The sequence below is a fragment of the Ceratotherium simum genome, chromosome 28 (genome assembly GCF_057802395.1).
Source record: "Ceratotherium simum simum isolate JZ-2026a chromosome 28, ASM5780239v1, whole genome shotgun sequence".
Taxonomy (NCBI): Eukaryota; Metazoa; Chordata; class Mammalia; order Perissodactyla; family Rhinocerotidae; genus Ceratotherium; species Ceratotherium simum.
This window is the reverse complement of record NC_141927.1, coordinates 2,878,303-2,905,214: the sequence shown is the minus strand read 5'-3', so window position 1 is coordinate 2,905,214 and position 26,912 is coordinate 2,878,303. Positions and strand designations below refer to the sequence as shown.

General features: G+C 37.7%; 1 protein-coding gene across 1 annotated transcript in view; it reads left to right on the top strand.

Annotated features, from left to right (window-relative positions):
• The window catches only part of CSMD1 (CUB and Sushi multiple domains 1), a gene marked incomplete at its 5' end in the record, with an annotated part of 1,589,548 nt that overhangs the window by 1,476,433 nt on the left and 86,203 nt on the right, over positions 1 to 26,912 (top strand). Inside the window, one exon of the mRNA XM_087418289.1 lies at positions 12,717 to 12,902. Within this exon, the coding sequence (XP_087274415.1) occupies positions 12,717 to 12,902 (186 nt within the window). The remainder of the gene's footprint in view (positions 1 to 12,716; positions 12,903 to 26,912) is intronic.

Sequence of the window (26,912 nt, the reverse complement as noted above, 5' to 3'; positions counted from 1 at the left end):
TGAAGCAAAGCCATGGATCAGGCTACAGAGGATGTCTGGATTTGCTTTGTGGGCTGAAAATATGCCTTGAAACCTAATGATGCTCAAATTGCACTCAAAGGATTTCCTGGACTTATTGCCTGAAATAAAAGTTCATAGGGGGATGTCATTCTCTCATTATAATCACATTATGTTACATTTTTCAACATGCTGAAAATGTTGATGAAATTCCATTTAAAAGTTATTGGCAACACTGATATGTTCTTTGTAATACATAAATTTTGGAACCATATTTTATCCCTCATTAAATATTGTTTTAAACATTTATTTATTTATTCATTTTTGTATATCATCTATATCACTACTTAAAATAACTAGTGTTTCTATAGAACAAGTTGATGGAGACAGTTATGATTAGATAACTCTCTGCTAATCAAACTCAAAATGATTGTAAACCAACTTGCAAGATCCATGTCTATAGGCAAGTGTAATTGATAAGCTGAGGATGTGGTCTCTTCTAATCCCTCAACAAAGATGGGCAAGGTCCCCTGATTAGATCCAACAGTATTCCTGGCTGTTGTGAGTCATGTGGAAGGTACTGAAGAAATCTCTGGGGTAGTGAGGTCTTTATAACAAAGACTCACACTCATGAGCCGTAATATATTCAAATGCCACTTTTACTGATGGTCCTCATCAAGCCTGTCAGGAAAAAGTGACCGTGTGTTTGCTTGAGTGATTATTGGAATGTCTGTAGTTTGAACATGCTGGCCAAATAAAAACTCAGTTTTACTCATGGGATCTAAGATAGTTCAGAAGTGGACCCTGGTACAAGATGACAGAAACAAATGACAGCTATCCAAACATCTATTTTAAAATTATTTGCTAAATAAAATAGTTTTATGTTGACTTTTACAAATACAATAACGTAGCACTAAGAATCAAAGAACCTGCTATCTCATGCTTAGAGTGATACCACACGAGTTCCTACATGTGCCTGTAGGAGTTAGAGTCCCCATTTACTTTCATTTATCATATTCATTTTGTGATGATTTGGGAAAACATGCTGTACAACAATGTGGAGGGAAGGAAGTGGACAATAAAACAGACACATTTCTCTTGAATGCCATGAGGAATCTTTGGGTAGAATTGCAGATGTTTAGAGATGAGCCTGTAGAGATCACCTAGATCAGTGTCTTCATTTTACAGATGAGAATTCTTAAATCAAGATAGAGTAACTCTTAAAATATTTGCTGAATTTAATGGACTTCAGAGCAGAAATTAATAACCACTGGAACTCTAACATCAGTGTTGACCCCGACACTCCAGGTTTACCTCTCTATGGGGAGCCTTTCACTATAACACAGATGGTACTTTAGGTTTTATTTCTTAAGGAATGTTCTTCATGCGTAAGAAAAGTGTGACTGGCCAGTTATGCTAAATACCTACAATAAGCAGGATGATAATGACTTTAAATTATCATTTCATTCTATTTTAATGCAGCGATGTAACTAAGATCCTGCTCTAAATGGGGATTTTGTGTCTGTATACGTCAAGAATATTTTCCACTATTTGAAATAGAATCAACTTATTGTCAGGAAACTTTTGTTTTGGAAAGAAGTATCACTAAAGATTAAATCATCAAACTATTAAATATCTCCTTATCTTTTCCTCTTCCTCTCCCTCCAGTTTCTGCTTTCCGTTTGTTCTTGTGTATGTCATATTGGAAAGGACATGGGTCAATGTGTCAGGTGACCTGAAATCTAGCCCTGTCTTTTCCAAGGTTAATAAGAGGAGTCATCTTTAAAATTCCAATTAAAAGTTATATTAGCAAGCCAACTAGTTATGTGATAATTGAGGTCTTTGGGCTCTTTTTCAAAGAAAGACAAGGCAGCCTTTATCTACCTATTTAGTTTTGTTTTCCCATTAACTACCAGTACTGCTTTAAGTTGCTTAACTTTGAGTTTACCTCCATTACCTATAAAATGGGAATATTGTTTTCTTGCCTTCTCTAAATTATGCAATAATTTTAGAATTCAAATTAAATAATTAACAGGAAAAATATTAAAATATATGATATTATTTAAAATGTTTACTTTTAATAAAACTTTAAAGTACAACTTTAACATAGGAGCCCATGAAGATATTGCCGTAGGAGAAATAAATTCCTCAGATATCTAAGGACATCTATTCTGTTTTCTTTTAGAGGGTCTATGTCTACAATGTGTTGATATGTTTTATTCTTCCAATAAATTAATTCCATGGTACATACTTTGATAAATTATGAATTAGTAAATAAACCGTGACAAGTCTTTTCACAAGAAAGATTGAATGAGTGATAAGAATTTTTTATTCCTTTAAGTTGTATATAGATTATAGGACATCTTGTTCAATTAATAGTCTCAGCTGTGTAATCTCATGGCTTGAACTGAGTATAGAAAGATTCAGAGAGTACGTTATGGAAAGTTGTAGAAAATATTAGGAATACTTCTTACTCTCTTCTTACCACTGTCCTTTCTTCTGAGTTCCAGACTCATAGGACCAGATATCTAACTGGAACATCTATTGTACCTCCAGATCTCAAAGAGACAACTCTTTTCTCCCCTAAATCTGTTGTCCTGAAGTTTATCCTATCTCAGAAAATGGACCCTCAGTCCACCAGTTGCTTAATTCACTTCCTTCTCTTGCTTCCACCTAATGTCCTACCTACAGCCACCAAGTCCTACTGATTCCAGCCACCAAGTATGTCCCAGTCCATTCACTTCCTTATGCCCTCTTCCATTCCACTGTCACGGCTTACATGGACTGCCAAGTTGGCCTTCCTATGTCGGCTTGACTCCTGGCGATTTCTCAATTCATCCTGCACACATCAGTCAGAATGATCTTGTCAAAACACAAGTGGGTTTGTGTTACCGCCCAGCTTAAATCCTCCTAAGGATGCTCTGAAGTATCTAGCACAAAATGCAGACTCCTCACCATGGCTCTGAATCACGTGTTCTCTGATAACCTCTCAAACCTTGCTTCACACCATTCCCCCCTCGCAGCCACGGCGGCCTTCCCCACCTCCCAGCGTTGTGCCAGCACTTTCCGCCTCACGTGGGGCCTTCTCGCTATGCCTCCTCCTCTACAGGAAAGGTGCTTTCCAGGACCACTGGCCTGAGGACTGTGCCTGCATGGTGAATCTTTTCCTGAGGCCCTTTCACCTTAATGTGGATAACAGTCGTCATTTATCGTCTCTTTCAGCACCTGTTCTGTCTCTGGTGACACTAATTACAGGTCTTACCGTCTGGAATTGTGCACTTGTTCGGCAGCTTGTTTGTGTCATGGCCCCCCCCTCAGTGGACTGTAAGGTTCGGGGGGAAGGGACCAGCTAGGTCTCATCCACCATAGTTCACACCACGGGCCTGGCACATAATAGACAATAAGTATTTGTCAGGTGAAAAGAAGTAAATTGCTCCTGTTCCTTGATCGACAGGATATTTGAAATATTTCTTAGACATGTCCCAAAACTCCCATTGGACAATATTAGATTATTTCTGTAGATCTGTTTGCCCAAAGTGAAAATTATCTACTTCACTGAATGTTCCATAAAGGGAGCACCACTACCAATCCTGAAATCTATTTCTCCAAAAACTCTGTCAGCTCATCAGTACATGGAATGTATTAAGAATAATTATATTTATCTGGTCTACCCCACAGAATTGCCGTGATGCTCGAGTTAGATAAAGTTAAAGATTATCAAATTGGGAGATATTTCTTCTTAGGAAGAGATTTAACATCTTATATGCTATGTCACTAACAAAATGACCATTTGGCGTAACCTAAAACACATCACAAAACATGGCTGAATTTATTTAGAACTTCAGCAAGATTAAGGCTTTAGAATTTTGCAGATATAATTTATCTGAATATGTGCCTGATTAGCTATGTTATTATAGCATGCGTATAAGTTTAGTTTCCTGATCTTTAGGAAAACACGTAGAAACTATGGGATAATTCTTCATTTAAATATAACTCTTTTATAGGTATCTATATTAATGGTTCTAGAGAAAGTCATAGTTAAAATATAATCCTACAAATTCCACAAGATCTATATATTCTATCATGATCAAGTTAACTCTCTTTTCTGAGTGTCACTGCCATTGATTTGTTTGCTAAACCACGATAGAAAAATCTTTTTTATTTTCTCCCATTGGCACTTTCCAAAAGACAATATCAGTAATATTTTGCTTGAATGTGGTTGAATAGAATCATAGGATTTTAAAATTGGAAATTACTTCAAAAGCTCTCCACCCCAATGATCTGCAGTTGTAAATAGTGTATTATTTGTGATACATTCATATTAGGGTTTGAATTTTGGTTCCTCTACTTACTAATTATGTGACCTTGGGAAAACTATTTAAACTCCTTTGACTCTGGCTTTCCTTTTTCTGCAATAATATTTATCTGACAGGAGAATCAAGAAAATTCAACAAGAAAATGCATGTAGATTGTGTTAGACACAATATCAAATGGAAAATTTATAGTCGTGATTATGAGAAAAATAGTCAATTTTTGCTGTATATAATTTATGTCAAGTGGTATTAGATTTGGCTTCTCAGTTTACATAAAATTGGAGGGGTTGGGGAATGATCGCATGTGGAATGGCATCGATGTGCTTGCAGAGTGTACAGTAAGACCACTTGGAAGATGTTGCTTTATCCTTAGCATTGTCTTATTATAAACCATTCTGAAGTCTGGGTTTATTTTAATTTAAAGGCATCAAAGATGGCATTTCTTAAAAATAACAAAAATAACTACATGAAATTTCATGTATAGTTCCAGACTCTAAATTTTAGAATTTATGATTTTCATAAAAATAATGTGGTCAATTAAAATATTAAAAATTAAAATATAGTATTTATACTTCATAAGCTTAAGGTGAAAGGTTTCCTTACTCTTTGTTGTTCAAATTACGAACTAAGTAAATCCAAATTTACTTAGGACAAATCTCAGTAAACACTGAAATTAAGAAACAGTAATTTTCAAAAAACTTTAAAGTGTTACCTTTTATGGTATAATAATATTTTCCATTTCCTAGAAATAAATTAACTTATATTTATTGAGCACTGTGATATTCAAGATAGTGGCAAGGGTGAAAAGATTTATAACATGTTCTGCCCTCTAAGGATTTTTATACCATTAGGAAGGCAATATATGAGCACCATCAGGTAAGATGTACTCATGTAAGTGGAATAGACAGTGAATGCTGAGGAATTCAGCTATTCCAGGGAGCATGGTCTGCCCGATTCTGAAATTGTTTGCTGTGGCAGACATCACCAATCTATCGCAGAACCCTTTCTTAATCATTTCTAACAGGATATTCTCACTTCTACTTCTACGAAGATGAAGTAGATATACTTGTCTCTATTCCGTCTCCTAAGTACAACTAAAATCCCTAGAAATTGTATAAAAATATATATATAAGAAAACTCTGACAGGCGGAGAGAAGACGGCAGAATGGCTTAGGCATCTCAGAACCTGAAGAATGATTCAGGGGTGAATTCCCTGACTTCTCTTTTTTACTTCAAATTTCTCTGACTGGATGCTGCAGAAGCTGATCACCTTGAAACACCAAGGGACACAGACAAAAAAACAATCTCCAAGAAAAGCCTGCTCTCGGTGCCGAAGACCAGGAAAGGGGCAGCCAGACAAGACAGAAAATGTTTAGTCAATGATCATTCTTCTCCATCCAAACCCCACAGAAAAAACTGTGGGCACATGCTCACCACCAGCTGCAAAGACCAGGTGGAGAGTCTTCCCAGGCTCTCTGAGATGCCCTGACCCTCCCCGCTGGGAGAGGTTTGGGAAAGCAGAGTAAGAGGCTGCAGTTTCATCCCTGCTGGGTGGTATCAGTGGTACCATCAGTGGGAAATTGGACTCCCACCCCACCTGGTGGTGATGAGCCACCCCTCCCCCTCCTCACTGGGGTGGTATCAGAGGAGACATATTGGAGAGTCAGCAGTGTCACCACTCCTCAGCTGCAACAAGGCCATCCCTCTACCATGTCAGTGGAGGCCACGTGGGGAGTGGCAAAGAGGCGCCCCTCACTCTCCCAGCCGGGGAGGGATCAGTGTTGACCTGGAGGAGAGAGCCTTCATTGCCACACTGCCCAGCCAGGACCCCGTCCACCTACACTTCCGCCCCTCCCTGCCAAGAAGAAGGTGGAACTTCCTTGCACCAACTGGAGCGATGACAGACAAGGCCGAGTAAAACGCAAGATTTAAACATGAGCCAGAGTCTTATAATGCCCCAAAGGTCCAGGGGTTAACACAAAATCACCCGTCACACCAAGAAACTCAATTAAACTTAATGAGATGCAATGGAAGCCAATGCCAAGATGACACAGATGCTAGAACTCTCTGGCTACGATTTTAAGGCAGCTGTTATAAATATACTTTCATGAGGAATTATGAGCCTGCGTAATCAATTAAAAAATAGAAAGCCTCAGCAAAGAAATAGAAGACATAAAGAGTAACCTAATGGAATGATTTAAACGGAAAAATACAATAACTGTAATTAAAAAAAAAATTTCAGTAGAAGGATTCGACAGCAGAATGGAGAGGACAGAGGACAGGGCCAGTGAATTTGAAGACAGAACAATAAAAATTACCCACTTTGAACGACAGAGAGAAAATGAACTTAAAAATAAAATGAACTGAGCCTCAGGGAATGTGGGACTATAACAGACAGTCTAACATTTGTGTCATCAGAGTCCCTGAAGGAGAGGAAAAAGAGGCAGAAGCTGAAGAAGTCCTGGAAGAAATATGGCTGAAAACCTCCCAAATTTGGCAAAAAAACGTAAACCTTACAGATTGAAAAGGCTAAGTGAAACCCACATATCAGAAACCCAAAGAAATGCACACCAAGTCACATCATAGTCAGCCTTCTGGAAACTAAAGACCGTAACCAGACAGAAACAGTGGATGACCTGCAGGGAAGTAAGCGTCCAAATTACGGTAGATGTCTCACTGAAACCCTGGCAGACAAAAAGAAATGGAACAACATTTGTCAGGTGCTGGAAGGGAAGAACAACCAACCCAGCATTCGATAGTCAGTAAAAATGTCCTTCAGGAATGAAGGGCAAGTGCAGACTTTGTCAACTGATGAAAAACTAAGAATTTATTACCAGCAGACCTAGCATATAAGCGTGGCTAAAGGAAATTCTCTAAACAAAAAGGAAATAAACTTGAAGCATCAGGGAGGAAAGAATACAAAAAGAGCAAAAATATGAGTAAATACAACAGACTTTCGTTTTCCTTTTGAGCATTCTAAATTATATTTGACAATGGAAGCAAAACGTACAGCATTGTCTAATGTGGTTCTCAAGGCACATAGAGAAAATAATTAAGAGAATTATATTATCAATGGAGGAGGATAAAGGTATATAAAAGAACATAAGATTTCTACAAGTCACTCAGACTGGTAAAATTGGACAACAGTGGACTATGAGAAGTTGTGTATGTATAATTAATACCTAGAATAATGACTAAAAAAAGCCATCAAAGAGATATGCTAAAAAAATACTATAAATAAACTGTAATGGAATTCAAAAGATGTTCAAATAACCCATAGAAAGGCAGAGAAAACAGAAACAAAAATAAAATGACAGACTTAAGTCTTACTGTATTAATAATTAGATTAAACATAAGTGGTCTCAATACACCAATTATAAGACAGAGATTGGCAGAGTAGGTAAAATGAATGAAAGAATAGGTAGTTATGATAATGCTCAAATTATGGGTGAGTTCATGTCCATTTGTTAATGAACTTTTCTTAAAGAGCAAGGTGCTTTGTAGATTTTAAATTTCTCAAAAAGCACTTTGAGTTTGTCCTTGGTTTTACAAATGAGGAAATTGAGAATCAAAGACCCTAAGTGATAAGCTCTGGGTCACACAGATTTGTGGGCTACAGATTTGGAGCTGAAACACAGCTCAAGAACTACCACCCATCATTTTTCATAAATTGCTAACTGTAAGACTTAAAAGGCACGGGTCATTGCAGAGAGAAAATTGTGGGAGGAAGTGCAAGGCTCACCTTGTAACAAAGCAGAGCTTCATATTTTGGGGTAACATGTATCCCAGTTTATCCAGGACAGTATTCCTCTGTGTCTGGTCTGCCCACTTTCTGGGGTGATTTGTATTTTCTCTTTATTTTTAACTCTTAACAAACTGTTATTATTCCTAGTTGCACTGAGATAAGCTTCAATGGCATCGGTAGATCTTCATTTTGCACTTGCTGGTCTGCCACGGTCTCACGTAAATAGGGATCCTGCCTGTGAGGAACAGAATTCTCACATTAGCACAGGGTTAGCGGAAAGAAAACCATCAACAACAAATCCCTTTTTCCCCAGACATTTCCAGATCCAACACAGCCCCTGCCTTTCAAGGAAGTGCTTGCTGATAAAGTGCATTCAGACAGGAAAACAGGGGCACATAACTCCTTCACGAAGGAGGGGGTCCTGGGAGGGTTTCGGTGCTGCCGAACCTGCAGGCCACCGGGTGTGTAAATGTGAAACCTGCAAGGGCAACAATTGGTTGACAGGAAATTATATGGCAAACGTCGGTGAAAAATGTGTGTGGAAAGGGCTCAGGAGCCCTCCAGAGAGCCCTTAGAATAGTCTGAACCCTGCTCCCCTGAGTGTGGTTCTAAGACCATGAAGCTTGTTAGACTGGCAGAGTCTCAGGCCCCAGCCCAGGCTACCGAGTCAGAATATGCCCCAGGATTGACATGCACGTTGAAGTGTGAGGCACACTGGTACAAACACTCTTGCTAGAAGCTTGCGATTTATTGCATGGGAACTCTGCAACCATATTTAATCTTTTGTCTTAGCACTTTTTATTTGGCAGTTAACCCATTTGACAGCAATTAGCACCGAACAAACTGGATGTTTAATGGAAAGTTAGGTAATAATTTTCCAAGTTTCAAAGAAGTCGATAATGAAAATGTAGCTATCACAAAACATGTGTATATGTTGAACATCCACTCAAGAATAGGCCTGACCCCATGGACTCCATCAACATCTGTTGAAGCGCTATTGATCTTTATGTCAAAAGTTACTAGGAACTTTAAGAAGACTATGCCCAAGGTAATAATTTAATACAGACAGCTGCAGAAAGTACATTTCTATATCAGTGCTTTGTGAAGCAGGACTTTCATTTAAATAAATACTTGCTAAATTAAAAAAAAAAAAAAAAAAAGACTATTTTGCCCAGTAACACTACCAATCTCGGTAAAGGTTGAAACCAATTTGCTGCCCTAGGCTTAAATAGGGGCAGATGAGGGAGGGCATTCGGGGGAGGGGCAAAGAAGCCAAAAACCTAAGGCAAGGAAGTGACAATAGGCAGCTGAGGGGAGTGAATATGTAATGACGGTCAGTAGACCACAGAGAGCTCTATTTTGGGGAGAATGGAGAATTAGGAGGAGTCCGAAAAAATATTTTGATGGGCTTTGAAAGCCAAAAAATGTAAAAAAAAAAAAAAGGAAAACAAAGTGTATGGTAGGGTGTTGAAACTTGAGGTGTTGAAACTTGAGAGGCCACAAAAAGAAAAGGAGCCATTGTAAATTACAGAGAACAATCATTTGAAAGAAGTAGGAAGCAATCAGAGAAGTGTTTTTAAACCCGCAGAGGCAAAAGTGACCATTGTTTGTATGGTCTTAAATATGCAAGGAAAAAATCCCATGTAGGATTCATACCTTAAAGGAGGGTACAACTCTGGAAATTGGAGTGTCTCTTCCATTTATTTATTTGAAATCAAAATGTTACATCTCTCAGGAGTTATGTCCTGGAAATAAGCCAGCTTACTACTGATTTACTCTTTTCTCTCTAATAAATAGATTACAAGGAGTTGATACTTGCAACTCAAATCTTTATTTACAGAAGAAATAAGTATAAATTATGTATGTGTATAGACACCTGCATATGAAATTAATATTTAGTCATGTATTAAGTGCCTGCATTGTGTCAATACAGTGCTAATTGTTTTGTACACATTATTTCATTTAATCCTCACAATTACAGTTGAGGTGGGTGTTATTAACCTGAGAGGAGGGAGACAACATTCATTAAGTAACTTAACTGAAGTCACGCAGCTGGAAAATGTCAGAGACAAGAGCTAGTTCAGAGGTCTAGTTTTGAAGCCTGTGCTCTTAAACAGAAGATAATTTTATAGTATGAGTATGTGGTATGTGATCATTTGCCTGGGTTGCTGGGAGATATAATGCCCTGTTAGTACAATAAAAAAAAAAGAGAAAATGTATTCCATTTAGCAACTAAAAGTAAGAAAATTCTCCCGAGTTTGAAAGTTGCCCACGTTTAGCTAATTGACGTTAAATAAAAAATGGATCTCAGGACTATCTGTCACATAGTAATCATGCAAAAGTTCTGGAATGAATGAGTAGATGAATGAATACCAGACTTCAGCAGAAAACTGCCTTCATCCCATGAGCCTAAATTCATGTCTATAAGAATTATTCCATCTACTCTTCATTGAATCAGAAATGTTAGAATTCCATTTTTAGTAGATCGCCAATTTCTATTTTAAGCCCCACCAGAGAGCCTGTTGTCAAGACGCTCCAGGGGCTAAAACCTATCGCTTAAGGCCAAAAGATTCCAAGTTGTTGATCAGACAACATGAAGTGGGTCTTCTTAAGTCCTTGGAATCAGGGTTCTCTTGTGAAATAAGCTTCCAGATTTAACCGAAGTGGTTATAAAGCTTTTCTGCTTTTGCTTCCTGGGTATGAATCCTTTTAAGGGTAGGTTCATGGGTGTTTGCAGAATGTCATCTTTCCCCTTTAACCTGCCAGAGAAATGTCATTCCGTTCAGTTCTCACCCCAAATGAGAATGTAAGGAAACTGGACACTGGGACGCTTCAGTGAAGGGAAGAGGAATTAAGGTTTGTGAGAATGCACAAATGATTATTTGAGCGAAATCTCAAGAAAATGGTGAGGAAAAAAGATATGGGCAATACTCAGAGATCACAATTGTAAAGGACATTTACTACATTCAGTAAATTAGGATGAACATTTTCTGAATACTTAGCAGTCTTCCCATTGATACATTGCCTTGACTAAATAATGGCTTTGGAAAGCCAAAGGTCATTGAATATTTTAAATACTTTGTCCAAAGTGATGTCTATATGTCTATGTTTTTTGTTCTCCATCAGCTGCAAATTTTTATTGTGATGTGCTTCATATATATATTTCAGATGGTTGAAATAGCTGATCATAGATTTAAGCACAAGAGAAATTTTAGAGCTTAAGTATTCCAGAAGTTTGATTTTTATGAGCACTAGATTTTCCTTTATGTCTCTGATAATTTTCCATTGCATTAATTCAAGATTTTGATAAAGAAAAAAGAACAAAAACAACAACCAAAAAACTCAAATTACACCACAGGTGACAGGGCTGTCGTAGACAGAAGACAGTCGCGTTGGAGTCGTAGATCTGCTCTCTGGCCACAGGTTTTACACAAAGTCACCGTGATATGATGGGCAAGTCATTTTATCTTTATGAACCTCAATTTTCCTTATCTGTGAAATTCTAAGTTTATAAAACTCTTTCAATCAATCTTTCCAGCTCTAACGTGCTCTCTGTGTCTTCTCACTGGAATCTATGTCAGAAAAGTTTTAACTGATCTAAATTTAAAATCCGTGATGTTAATAGTATCTTAAATATTGATTGAGTTCAAGAAGGCCCTTCATTTAGTTATTGCAAAACTTTTCGTTAACAAGTGCACCTGAATTGGGTCTGTATTGTTGGGAACTACTTCTGTTTCATTACCCTGCCTTACTCCTTGTTTTCTTATTGTAACATATAGTCATTTAACTTCAGAATTTTCTTTGTCTCATAATAGATAAGTCTGGATCGGAGCTAGTAAATTTAAGAAGGAAGTGTCTATATTGAATTCTTCCTACGTCTTACTTGTTTAAATATTTTTTTTAATTTAAAATTTAAAAAAAATTTTAATTTAAAAATTTAAAAGAATTTCTTTCTCATTCATACCACTTTCTTGCCTGGCGTTTCACATAAGCTGACCTGCACATCCTCTCCAGGACTAAGCGTTCTGCTCTAGTTCTCTTCCTTTAATTCCCTCTATATCTTAGTTTTGTATACCTTGTTTTCTGACAGGTAACTTATAAAATAGTAGATTTTATGACAATAGATGCATTGATGATCTTAGCTAAGTTATTTGCCTTTGGAACAGAACTGCCTGGTACTTTAAGGAAAATGATTCTTTGGGTGCTGGGGGCAGTAAATAAGATGGGGGAGATTTTTGAGACCTGAGGTGGGTAATTGTTTAATACCGAGGAGTCAACATTGTGATTAATTTTGTGATGGTAAAGATTTTATTTTATCCTTTCTTTCCGATATTAAATGAAGTAGAATGCATGGCACTGTGTTCTCCTGACCGTGGCTGTCTGAGAAAACGTGTCAGTGTGATTACACTGTGTGACAGCAGTCAGACTTAACCTCCTGGAATAATAATTGTAAAGATATTTTATTCCAACCAGTTTTTCGTTGTTTCTCATTAACTCTTAAGATCATTAAAAACTTTGAAAATGGGTATAGTTATGCTGCACCTTAGAAATATAAATATCTAACAGTTTTTGTATGTATTTGTGATGAAAAATAGAAGAAAAGAAAAAAATTTGATAAAGTCTTGTAAGAGTGACCCTCCATTTGTTTCGTTTCTTTCCAGCCGTGTCCTGTGGAATCCCAGAGGCCCCAGGAAACGGTTCTTTCACGGGGACTGAGTTCACGCTGGACAGTAAAGTGATCTACGAATGCAGCGAGGGCTTTAAGCTTGCAGCTAGCCAACAAGCAACAGCGGTGTGTCAAGAAGACGGCTTGTGGAGTAACAAGGGGAAGCCTCCTACGTGTAAACGTGAGTGTCCAAGGGTACTCGCCTGTCTTTGCAGACGTGAGGAGGAACGGAATTCGCTGGGGAGAACTCTGGATCCCAATGTCCTGCGATCCTCTCCCACAGCACGTGAGGGCTTGGTCTCACCTCGTGGTGAGGTGAAAACCAATTTACTCCATATGAAATCCTCCAACCATGTAAAATCTCGGAGGTTGGTCATAGAATTGTGTTGGTTCCATCAGTATCTAGACCATGTGATTCATAACCCTGACGATGCTGCCATTTTCAATTTGGAGAGATGAACTTGAGAGGACATGAAGACATCAAGCCTGGAAATAGCATTCTACACAAAATATTAAACATAATTCTACACGGGTTTCGTCTTCATCTCCCATCTCATTTTAAGTTCCTTGAGGTTAAAGGCAGTGCCTAGTATATTTGAATATCACCAGCTCTGGATAGTGCATTGATGCTCAAAAAGTAACTCACTGATTTGTGAAGTGGGGTAAGTTTTCTGGAAAGCTATTTACAGTGTATGATAATATTCTTAAAAGGGTCAAAAGTTTGGGCCCATTCTAGGACTCTAGTCTTAAAAAACAATAATCAAGTCCATAACGCAAAGCCAAAGACAACCAAAGTTCACACGCGTGCACATACACACGTACATGCCTGCACACACACACAATTTACAGCAAGATTTTCATCACAGCTGTATTAAAACTAGCCTCAAACTGGAAATTATCTAGTTTCTAAAAATTGAAAATTATATAATATTTCTACATAGACAATAATATTTTTGCTTTTATGATACTCGCAAAATGGATCCACATGGTCTTCAATTAGAAAATTAGTTTACTGACCTCTTTTTGTATATAGTATTTTGGTCATATTAAAATTATTTAAACTTCTTAGATATGAACATATAAATGTTTACAGAAAATAATCGAGTTCCTTCCACAGTTTTCATTTTCCTTGTTATCATTTTCATTTATTTTCACTTTTTTTTTGCAAGTAATTATTGCATTTCCTGAGAGTCAGTTAGGCACCACTGAGACAACATTAAAATTTCTTAGTTATTTTCTATTGAATAAAATACCATTTTATTATAATTAAGTAATAGTACAGGAAGCGAGGATAATAAGATACATTGGTATGTTTTTAAGTTCAAGTCTTAATAAAATTATTCTCTCAAAATAAGAGCTTAACCCCACAGATGACAAAAACGCATACATATTGTGGGTTTCTTATAATAAGAAAAATTTCCTAGGCATTTAAGATGCTGCTCACTTTGCACATAGCTCAGAGATCATTAACAATAAGGCCTGTCGTTTTAAAGTGTCTACTAGGTGCCGTATGTTTCAAATAGCTTCTCTATGAATCTCATAACAACTCTGAAAAGATAGGACACAGATGACATTATGAATGAAGTATAAGCTACTAATTTGCAGAACTAGGTTTGAATTCGACTCTCTCTAGTTCTCAAACCGATGCCCTTTTCATTATCCCAGGGCTTCTCCACTCTGGTAATATATTAAAATCATCTAGGCAGCTTTAAAAAAATACTAGTGTCCAGGTTTGACCCTCAGGGATTCTGAGTTAACTGATCTTGGGTGGAATACAGGCATCAGCGATATTTTTTTAAGTTGTCTGGATGCTATGCTTAAAATGTCAAGTATAGGCTATGTTTTAAAGGAAAAGCCATTTTAAATTTGTATACTGTCTGAGAAAGACTTGATAAATGACAAGGTAACTATATAAATGTAATTTTTATTCTCATATTTTTTTAAAAAGACTATTTTTTAGAGCAACTTTAGATTCAAAGCAAAATTGAGCGGAAGGTACAGAGGTTTCCCATGTACCCCCTTGCCCCCAGACAGCCTCCCCCACTATTAACACCTCCCACCAGACTGATGCGTGTGTTACAATCCATGACCCTACATTGACACGTCATTATCACACATAGTCAATAGTTTACATTAGGGTTCACTCTTGGTGTTGTACCTTCTCTGGGTTTGGACAAATGGCTAGTGACACATATCTATCATTAGTATGACACAGAGTTGTTCCACTGCCCTAAAAATCCCGTGTGCTCTACCTATTATCCACACACCCCCCCTCAACTCCTGGCAACCACTGATCTTTTTACTGTCTCCATAGTTCTGCCTTTTCCAGAATGTCATATAGTTGGAATCATACAGTATGTAGCCTTCTCAGATTGACTTCTTTTGCTTAGTTACACGCACTTAAGTTTCCTCCATGTCTTTTCATGGCTTGATAGCTCATTTCCTTTTAACACTGAATAATATTCCGTCGTCTGGATGGACCACAGTTGATTTATCCATTCACCTACTGAAGGACATCTTGGTTGCTTCCAAGTTTTGGTAATTATAAAGAAAGCTGCTCTAAACATCCACGTGCAGGTTTTTGTGTGGACATAAGTTTTCAACTTGTTTGGGTAAATACCAATACTAGTTTGATTGCTAGATCATATGTTAGGAGTATGTTTAATTTTGTAAGAAACCACCAAAGTGTCTGCTAAAGTGGCTGCACCATTTTGCATTCCCATCAGCAATGAGTGAGAGTTCCTTTTGCTCCACATCCTCACCAGCATTTGGTGGTGTTAGTGTTTTGGATTTTAGCCATTCTAATAGGTGTGCAGCGGTATCTAATTGCTGTTTTACTTTGCATTTCCCTAGTGACATATGATCTGGGACATCTTCTCATGTACTTGTTTGCCATCTGTCTACCTTCTTTGGTGAAGTTTCTATTTAGGTCTTTTGTCCATTTTTAATCAGAATGTTCGTTTTCTTATCGTTGAGCTTTAAGAGCTCTTTGTGTAGTTTAGATAACAATCTTTTATCAGATTTGTCTTTTGAAAATGTTTTCTGCCAGTCTTTGGCTTGTCTCCTCATTCTCTTGACAGTCTTTTGCAGAGTAGAAGTTTTTAATTTTAATGGAGTACAACTTATTAATCCTTTCTTTCATGGGACATGCCTTTGGTGTTGTATCTGAAAAGTTATCCCCAAAACCAAGGTCACCTAGACTTTCTCCTATGTTATCTTCTAGGAGTTTTATGCATTACATTTGGGTCTTCGATCTGTTTCAGATTAATTTTTGTGAAGGCTGTGAGGTCTGTGCTATATTCACTTTTGCACATGGATGCCCAGTCATTCCAGCACCATTCGTTGAAAGGCTATCTTTTCTCTGTTTGTGTTGCCTTTTGCTCCTTTGTCAAATATCAGCCAGCTGTGTTTATGGGGGTCTATTTCTGGATTCTCTATTCTGTTCTCTCTATATATGTGTTTATTCTTCGCCAATACCACACTATCTTCTCACTTCTGTTTTTATTTGCCTAAAACAATATGATAAAATAACACTTTTTTCCACATGTATTTAATATGAATTCAATAACTTGGAAACGTAACTAAAAGAACATTTTCCAGTTTCCTACAAAATCAGTCTTGTTTTTGGTTGTAAATATTTCTAGGGACATATTTGATTTTAGTAAAAATGCCCTGATAGACGTGGATACTTCCATCATCTTTAAAGCTATATGGAAATCATTTTGCCTGGAGATAATTGAGCTCATTAGGGACCACAGACACATAGTCTCAGTGGCATTTTGTTTTAGCCAGTGAAGCATTATCCTTAGATTAATTGAACGGTGCCTCACATATGTGCCTGTTACTTCACAGGTTGATGAAGTGAGCAAGAACCTTCCATCTGTCACTGTGATGTTGAATTGCTTCTTCCTGAACACGTGCAGGACAGAATGCATTCAGAGTGTAAAGACAAACTACTTTATCTACATGAGCCACGTTTATGTGTTAAGGCCGTACCTCATTGGGTTAAGCCATTACACACACCCAAATTTTTAGCTCTACTTTCTAGCTTCGTCTCTAGAATGCCAATGCAAGTGGTTTATATCTGCTAATTAATGGATTGGCATCACAGAACTCCAATGTACAGGGCCAAGTATGGGAGATTATGAGGAAAAGAAGCACAGCATAGCTTTCTAAGTCCTTAGTTGGGGGTAGAGAAAGAGAGATGCAGAGAGTTTCAGAAAGAGGGAAGCAGACAAAAATGCCTGAATTCCCAGGAGACAGTGTGTGAGATAGATAACTCCTGTGGGCACAGGGAGCCAAAGAAATTACTCATACAGGGAGGTGCGGTGCACCCCTAACTCATTCGCTGAGCAGCCAGTGCCTGTGCACTCTGTTCAGGCCGTCGGGCTTACAACCACTGGCATATAAAAGTTGATGAGACAGCCCCTGCCCTCAGAGCCTGCACATGTGCACAGGACCTTAGACAAATGGCCTGGTGGAAATCACAGTAGAAGAGATAACTGATGTAGATGAGGTAACTGATGTGGATGAGGTAACATGGATGCTCTGCCTAGGATCAGTCTTTATAGAAGAGATGGAACTCCACCTGGGACTGGACTTGGTCTGGTGAAGTCATAGTAATAATTGGGACCACTTTTTTGAATGATAACTCTAGATATTGTACCTCATTAAACGTTTGTCTGTTACATCATTCAATCTTATGGAGAAGGCATTGTTTTCCTTATCTTACTAATTTAGTAGAAAGTAAATAACTTAATTTGATTGGTCATCATAAAAACATCTGGCAAAGCGTTTCATTGTAGTGACACCACCCTGGGGGACGTCCCCTCTGCCACAGGTAAAGCTGTGCAGTGATCGTTTGATTCCATGTGAATGCTTTGGGCATCACAAGAACACAGTGATTGTGTAATGTTGCCAGGACCTGCCTGGGGAGGCACTGCACCACGGTGCACCATGAATTCAAGGCTCTGTGCAGTCTACTAGCCTATGAATAGTTTAAGTATTAAACTGGTCCCAAGATAAGTGGGGGCAAATGTAAGGAGTGATGATATGAGAGTCTCAAAGCTCTGAGAAATGCCCAGAAACGGGGGCAAGAGGAAGAAACAGAAGTAAAGAACAGGAACAGAAGCCAGGCTGTGAGAGTGCTCCCGGCTACCCACAAATCGGGTGGAAGGGAATTCAGAATAGCCATCTGGACATTCTTCTTTGTCCTTCCTCCCTTCTCTCTTCCTCCCCTCCCGTGTTCACTCCATTGTCAAGTCCTGTCAACTCCACCTACAAGCACATCTGCCCACGTGAGGCCACTCCCGCACCACGCCAAGTCACCACCACCCACTGCACCCCTGAAACAGCCCCTCACTCATTCCCCCCTCTGTCTCCCCTCACTCAGCAGCCAGACTGAGCTTCTAGGCATGTGTGAATCAAAACATGACACTCCTCTGCTGAAATCCTACCGAGAGTGCTTACGGCAATTAGAATAAAATTCATAAACTCTCTCTTTATTTCGAGCTCACTTCCCCAGAAGAGAAGAAAGTCAGATATTATGGGGAGGCCAACTTGAAACCTGACCCAGCTCACATCTGCATCTGTATATGTGTGTGAGGTGTCCACGCCATGGTGAAAATAGTTGGTTTAAGACTAGTCCTGGACCCCCTGCTCTCTTCCAGGCTGGATTCCAAAAGCTTTACACAAGTTTACCCATTGAATTCTTATGAGGTATGCAATTTGCTATCCCATTGTACAGATAAGAACCCAGGAAGGGGTGAGTGAGTTAGTTGGCCAGGGTCACAGTCATAGCAAGTAGCCACTCAGAATTTGGTTCCAGGAAGCCTAAAAGAGAGCCCCTGTTCCTAATGTCTATGCTGTTCTGCCTCTAGGAATTGATTACTCTCCTGATTTTTAAGTCTTAATGGTTATAAAACTGAGAACACAGACAGGAAAAAAGATGCCACTTTAACCTAGCATGTAATTCATTCTGGAAGTTATTAAATAGCAGATGGTAAGTGAGAGAGCCGCCTTTCCTTTGAGGATATGTAGTAGAACCAAATGATTTCAAGGACAATGTATATTTATGTCTAAAATTCTCTGGAAAAATCAGGAAGGAGAGGCCTTTGGCAGTTCAAAGACAAATGTAACATCAGTTGAGAACTATTTTGTGTTTATGTGAAGCATTATACCACAGCACGTTAAGTGGCTTCATTTATACATACTCTTGAAGTTTTCTGTTTTAAATACACATCTAGATGTACAATTGCTTTAAAGTTATAAGGAAAAAAATTAAATAAAATTGCTTCTTACATACAAATGAGGTTCCCAATATAAGGAAGTTCTAGTATGTTCAGTTAAATGATTCTTAAACAGGAAAAGTCAATTTACATTTTAAAGTCTTTTTTGATACTATTTGTTCAGTAATGCAGGGAAATAAATATAATGCTTATAATGAAATGGAAAAGCAGCCTTCAGTTTTCTAAGTATCATCCCAAACATTCAGTATTTTTTTTCCCAGTGTCTATTAGACTTTAAAAGGGAGATAGGGACATTTCATTAAAATTCCCTGGTGTTCAAATGCTTGGAAACCTATTTAATTTTTATTTGGGGGAGAATGTTTTCTTTACTTAATTTAAATTAAAGAAATTGGGCAGAGTAAAAGTAAAACTTTAGCTCTTAGTCAGAAAATTTGGTTACTATTAAATTCTGAAATGTATATTTTCCCAAGGCCAATTCCTCATATACTTTGTTACTGTGACACAATTTTATAAGTTTCTTTACCAACTGCAATAATATTAGATCAGTACACTGAATCTCAAGAGATAAGAAACACCCCAGCTTTGATAAATAGTAAATGTAAGTGCTAAATAAAATTAGGTCATTTCACCCTCAGGTTTTCTAAAATGAAGGTTGTAATTAATAACCGTGTTTCCGTTCGCATACTTCCTGCAGTGGCACAAATCTCCAAGACAGATGTTTGAGGCTCATTTCTTTTTATTGTAATTATTTACCGAGACTGGATTTGGATCACTGAAGATATGATTCGTGCTAGTGACATAGTAGAACAAGGGAGGGCTATTGGTATTAATGTATTGGGTTTAAGAGTTTGACAAAATGATGAGTAGATATACGTTATGCGCTTTGCATTTAGGAGAAAGCAAAACCATTAAGATTACCTGCCAAGGAAAAACAAAGTCAAAGTTGTACTCCCAATGTGTAGATACTTTTTTTTCTTCTTCAATTAAAGCTGTTAGTAAGTGAAGCAAGTTCATCATTAATAATTTATTAAGCACCTGCTATGTGCCAGAGACCATGAGCACTTTACATGGTTAAATGCAATGTGTATACATTTCAGGAAAGCGAGAGCACGTTAAAGTCATACCAAATAGTTTTATATGACCTGTAAATAGCCCAATCATGAAAAAACTAAGATTATATATAAATTATCTATCCATGTATCTATCTACCTATATGTGTATAAGTGGATTCATCTATATGTAATAAACTTATGCATATATATGCATATATAATACACATTTACATGTGTGTATACATATATAAGTAAATTATATATATACATATTTTTATATGTGTATGCCTATATGTGTGTTTTATACATAACATATATTATGTATAAAACATTTGGGGATATATATTTATCCCCTTAATCCCTTAGGAAATGGCCTTAAAATTGCTTGAGTTGTTGTCTTTATTAATTATCCCTATTTTCAGGGTAGAGCACATGTTATACTTTTCATTTAACATCCCGACAACGATCATTTAATCATAAATCATATTGTTAAACCACTGTGTTATGAAACCAATTGTACATCTGGCATTATTGAGTTTCCACTACATCCCAGGCACTGTTGTAGCATCTTACGACATTCTATCTTTGAGTCCTTCAACAAACCGATGGAGCACTATTGTTATCCCCACCATACAGATGGGAACCGGAGACCCAGAGAAGTGAATAACCACTTGAGGTTGCACAGTCAGTCTATGATGGAGTCAGGACTGCTATCGGCCTGACGCTGGCCCTCTTGCGCGTGCCCCCGTGTTGTTACGTATGTAGCTACTGCAGAGGGCTCGTCTGGCCTACACTGTGCATGTACAAGGGATTTCAATTCAGATGTTAACAAAGCTGGTGAAGAAAGGCCTGGTCCCCACCTGATCTAGATGCACAATCATAATGTGCAAACTCTAAATACATTTAAAAAATACATATTAAAGCTCAAAAAAAAAAAAAAAAAGGAAATTTCTGTGTGCAAGACAGGAGGCACATGTCTATCTCTGCTTTCCAAGGCTGTTTGCTCTAAGCTTTGAAAAGATAGTCCAGACCAAAAGATGAGTTTAGTGCCTCAGCTGGGAAGATGCATGGGAGACCCTGGAGAAGTGTCTCCCAGCGCTGTCCTGCCCCGTCCCCTGCCACCGTGACTTGCCCCTGTGCCTGGCACAGACCTGGTAACAGAGTTGGCTTTATATTCTTATGTAAAACATCTTTGGGGATGCTGGTGCTCTTTTGGAGTTAAGATATTTAACCGACCCAGATGCTGTCATTTCAGGTTAGGTTCAGCCCCAAATGTTCAGAGTCAACCGTGTTTTACTCTGTATGAGTTTCCTGTCCCTTTTCTTTTACTTTGTTTCCAAAAATCGAGCATGGCTTAGTCCAGCTCTTTGTTTTTTAACGAGAGTTGTGAACTAAAGGTTCCCCTTGGCTCCCTGATAAATATAAGAAAGTAAATAAAGTTGGCATGTAAATGCATCAAGAATGGTAAATACAGGTTTGTTTGACTTCAGTCGTTTATGGCCTCCAGTGATTGGAATATGTTAGTTATTATTGTTTAATCTCTAAGAAACATAAGCTCCACAAGGCAGTGTGTTTGTCCATCTGGTTCACGGCTGTATCTTTATAACTATTTGTAGAATGAATGAATGAATGAGTGAGTATCATGGCCCCTGTTAAAAAAGATCTAAAGAAACCATATTTTTACACAAACAGTAAGTTGCTACAGTATAACCAGAGAGACTCATGGACGTGAGGGCTTTTCCCCTTTTTCACCTGGATAGTTGAGTCCTTTCCCTGCTGACTTAAGGCTGAGATGCGCCAGGCCAGGCAGGCCGCTGTCCGCTGAGCAGGGCTCTGATCATCGTGCTATAGCTGCTCCAAAAATGTTTCTACCACCGGCTCAGACACAGCTTGCATTTGTTAAAATGCAAAATAATCCTGAAGAATGGCAATTGTGCATGGTTATATATGTGGTTTTGATGAATCAGTGTGTTAAATACATACAGGACTTTGAAGGCCATTCTGCCTATTCTGTACATATGTTGACTTCTAGACTAATAATTTTTCTATACTGTTATTTTGAATGATTAAGTTTATTAATTTTATTAAATATAAGTATACTGATATCTTCATCTTTCATATAACAATTCTAAACCTACAGTTATGCAAAGATAGGAAAATAACACACATTTCTATCTCTATATGAGTTCTTGAAATAAATCTCTGCAGAAAGATGGGATACAGTTTATTTTCTTTGAAGTGTTAAAATCACGTATCATCCAAAAAGAATATTTCTGCACATCTATCACTCCTGGTGCATTTTTTGAAGATAAAATACCTTGATGCTATGTATGATATTGTGCATTAAATTTTAAGAATTTAGGAAAATTTTAAATATTGCTAGAAGAAAGTTTTCAAGTTTAGTATTTTCACCTCAGCACTTTCTCAAGTGTGTTCATGATGTGACACATAGCCTTTATGTTTGGGGTCTTAGAAAAAGAAATTCATATAAATAGGATTTACTTGTTCTATACTAATATCATCATAGAACTGAAAATAAAACAAGAAAAATAAAATGTATTTTTACTGCATAGTACATAAATGTTTTACTTTTAAAAACATTTGCTGTTCATTTGAAAATTTTCTAAATTATTTGGTTGAACCCTATAAAATTTCTGTTTTTTTTAAGTCCAGAAGTGTTGAATGTTAGTGATTTCATATAATCCAGCCTTTGTCGGGAGTGCTCTAATTTCTTTAGATTCCAACTATTTTCATCTTGTTGGTTAAAAAAGAAACAAAAACTTACCATTTCTTGTACAGAGGCGTTCATGAATTATTTATTGATATTAATAAAAACACTTAAAAATTCTAGGCAGACAAAAGGAAATAAAAATAGTTTGACTCTGGAACTTTTGTAGAAATATTCAACACATTTTAAACTGTTTTCAGATGTTGCAAAATATTTTCTTTCAATTTTTCTTATACAAAAAGGATACTCATAAATATCTTACATTATTATTTTGCTAAAGCATTTGAATCTTCTATTGAGTTGTCATGGAGTTATTTTAAATGAGTAATGTATAATTTTATCTTAATATAAAAAGTATATGTATATATATGTGTGCTTTTAAAGACATCTATCTACACCTTGATTTTCCTTTTCATTCAGTAATACTCAACATCGATGTTAGAAACTAAAGGTTTCTACAAGCCACATGTGCTGAGGGCCTGGAAGTTAACGTTTTTGGTGAGAGAATTTGGCTGCATTAACATTTTGGGGAGTTATTGGATAGAAGATGAGGAAATATCTGTAACGTAACATTTGAATGATCCCTCCTTATTTCAATCTTTTCGAGTCCCCAGAATTGTCAAAGGCTTACTTCTCAGTGTGAAGGAGAAGGAAGAGGGAAGAGCCATCATGGGCAGAGGAGACCCGTCTGTTGGGTGGTCCGAACATCAGCACAGCATGTAGTTTCTCTCCTTCCTTCCATCATTCTCCTTTCCAAGCCCCCGACACCTACGCTCAATGCAGGGCTGATGGCCTCTTCCAGGAGCCAAGAGCTATATGAGGGCCACTCCTTTCTAAAAACCTATGAAAAGCCATTTATTGTTAGCTCGAATGAAGACTTAAAGAACTGAGGCAACGGTGGTGAATATAGTTCAGAAGACCGAAAACTCCCCCAAAGTCAGAAAGGCAGGATCAACATGGGATCTCTCTCTCATTCTCTTTTTTCACACACACACAGACACACATCAACACACACGGAGACAGGGACACACAGAAATACACACAGACACAGACAGACACCCGTAGATACAGATACACAGACACAGACACACACGGACACACACATAGAGACACACACCAAGACAGATAGACAAATAGACACACACAGACTCATATAGACACATAAAGACACACACATATACACACACACGTATTTATTTCCTGAAACATTTAAGGGCACAGGTGATTGGTTTATATATCTCTCTTGAGAGAGGGCTATTCTGTGGGCTATTCTGTTTTATGGATTGAAACAAATGGCAGCTCACAAATACAAACCTTCCTAATCCAAAATTTGTGGATTTTAGCATCATTATATCTAGATTTTAGATTCAGATTTACTTACTAATATTTATTCCACTATTGATATTGTCTTTAAAACAGGTATTTATTTAATATACATCTGAACATCTAATTCTACTAGTTATCTACATAATATTTACATTTGAGCCTGAGGAAACCTGATTGACAATTGAAGTGACATTGGATTCAGTTTCAAAGGCGTTTACGTTTCTCTACGCCAGGATTTCCGCTGGGCTCTTCACTGCATTTTCCTGATCGCCCTCCTCATCTCTTCCCTTTGTCTCACCACAATCCCAACGAGATTTTGAGATAGATAGAAAAGACCTTCTAGATAGATTGTATAACTTTATATTAGTTTCTTAAATACACAAACGATCTACATCTATAAAGTGACAATATATACCTATACATACACACGTATATTGCTGCAGGAGGTGCCTTTCACCGATAACCATTCTACATCTGTGTCTGAGGCCTGAGTCCCTTTCTGGGTATCCAGTGAAACCTGCTTTGGAAACTACTCTTCTTTTAAGATAAATCCCGGCTATGGCTGTGTTTCCTGAAACCAGACTCTTTTTTTTTTTTTTTTTTTTTAAGAAGAGAAACGCATTTTTTAGTTTGATTTTGGAGATCGCAAATATAATATAATTGATAATCAGCAAAATGAATATTGACACAAAAGAACCCTGTTTTTTAAGGCACTCCCCATAATAAAATCCAGTCTGTGGAATTGAAGGCCAGTGCGTGTCTCATGTGCCGATAGGAAGGGAAGTACACTGGAAGACCCCGGATATCTGAAACACCTTCCCTGAATCCTCATTTTTAAATGCAGCTTAGGTGGGTTGGGACTTGCAGTCCCTGGAAATGGAAAATGCCTCCGTTGGTCCATGTGGTAAGAGTTTGTTGTCAACACATACAGGGAAGGAAGGAAGGACAAGAAGGTGTTGCAGGAGTTAAGATTTTCCGGGTCTTCACTCGGCAGTGAATCCAGGGATGTGGTTTCTCAGCATCAGCTTCTGGCTGTGTGTCTCCCTCATAGGCTGCTACGGCAACTAGCTACCAACTTTCCAGAAGCTTCTATGGCTCTCCACTCCGCTCTCTTTTATCTTCTCTCTATAGATCTCTCCTGATCTGCATCCAAAGTATTAAAGGTTGAGGATCTGTCCTAGTCAGTTTGTCACAATCCATTCATACTGGATGTTATTGAGGTTTACTAATCTATGTGGCCACTGGCTTAGATGCCAGGTCCTAGTTGGTCCAGTTTGTCTCCATGATAAAGCCCATGAGTCCCCGGGCAGGGCTCTGGCGGTTCTCTCACGGCACTGCCTATGCTGTATACACAATAGTGTAAGATTTAGGGTCCTGCTCATCACAATCCACAAATTACTCTTGAGCACATCGTTAGACTCTTATCTGAAACACGGCAAGGGGGAAATTCTGTCACTGGGGGAATTAGGAAAGAATACTTAAACAAATGCCTAAAAGTACTTAACCAAATCATTTTCTTTCAACAAAGAACTCTCAAGACATTCTTAATTAGAGGAATTGACCGATATCTGGTTCAGTGTTGCATATCAATTCATGCTAGAATACTGGACTTCAAAAATATGCAACTTATGGGACATAACAAAAAATACAAATGAAAACAAAACAAAAGCTACCACAAAAAACTTTAAGGGGCTTTTTAGAAGCAAATGAAAAAGCGACATTTTGAAAGAGAGCTATAGATGATGTAAACTCTGTGGATTCCTTTGCAGTTAAGCCTAATAAATGAAATCATGCAACACTAAGATTTTTTACTTTAAATCTACACTTGGCTTAGCAGTACTATTTTCATCCTTTCCAGAGTTTGGTTTAGACTCATTTTGTATAATTAGAAAATCAGCCATTTTATATAATTAAAAAAATAGCTTTAGTATCAAACTTGGATTATAGAATTGCAAAAAATTCTGAACCACATTTGCCTATATCATTGAGTAGATGAAGTTAATTCAATATTGGTCTTGTTTTCTTGTTGAAATCAGATTTCGTGGATGGTGTTTACCTTTAGGCTACGGATAGAGTTGGAGCATTTGTTATTTGACAAAACTACAGATAGCTCTTTAAATGTTCTAGGGTCTGACTCTGCTAAAATATCTTTATTAAGACTAACCATAGTAACATCATGACAAGAAGCCTGGGGCAGGAAAAATGTCTGATCTCATGAGCGTTTTGAAAATGTCACAAATGGGGAAAGCAATAACCAAAAGAATGGGTAGAAATCTGGCAATTTCAGGACTGAGAAGATGAGAGTGTTGTAAGATCTAGATTCCATCAGGAATCTTGGGGGAGAAGGAGGTAGGAGTTTTAAAGGCTTCAGACCCTTTTTGTTTGATGCCGGTGAAAAGCTGATCCCTCTTAGGTGAGCCCTTAAATTATGTCCTAGAAGTTTACGTCAAAACTCAATTAATTCACCCTGTATTAATCCACTTACTCTTATTTTAAATAACACGTGTGCTAATCATTTGGTGAAGCTCTGAGGTTAAAACAAAAACCCCAAACCATTTTTGTCCTTAAGAATCCCACAATCTCAGTCTGTCTTTGTGCAGGGGTTTCTCCGCAGAGCAGTGTTGACGTCGGGTGGGGTGAAATGCATGTAGCTCATCTCAGTGCCCTGGTTTTCCCCAAAGACTTTATATTCATTATTTCTGTAAGCCAAAGCAACCTTGTTCTTCAGCTTCTAATGTACCAGCTTCTAATGTACTTCTAATAACTAATAGTGGCTTCTCTCTCCCCTCTCCAGTGAGGACAGATTGTGAGTGGCATGCTGAAAGCTCTGCTTTGGT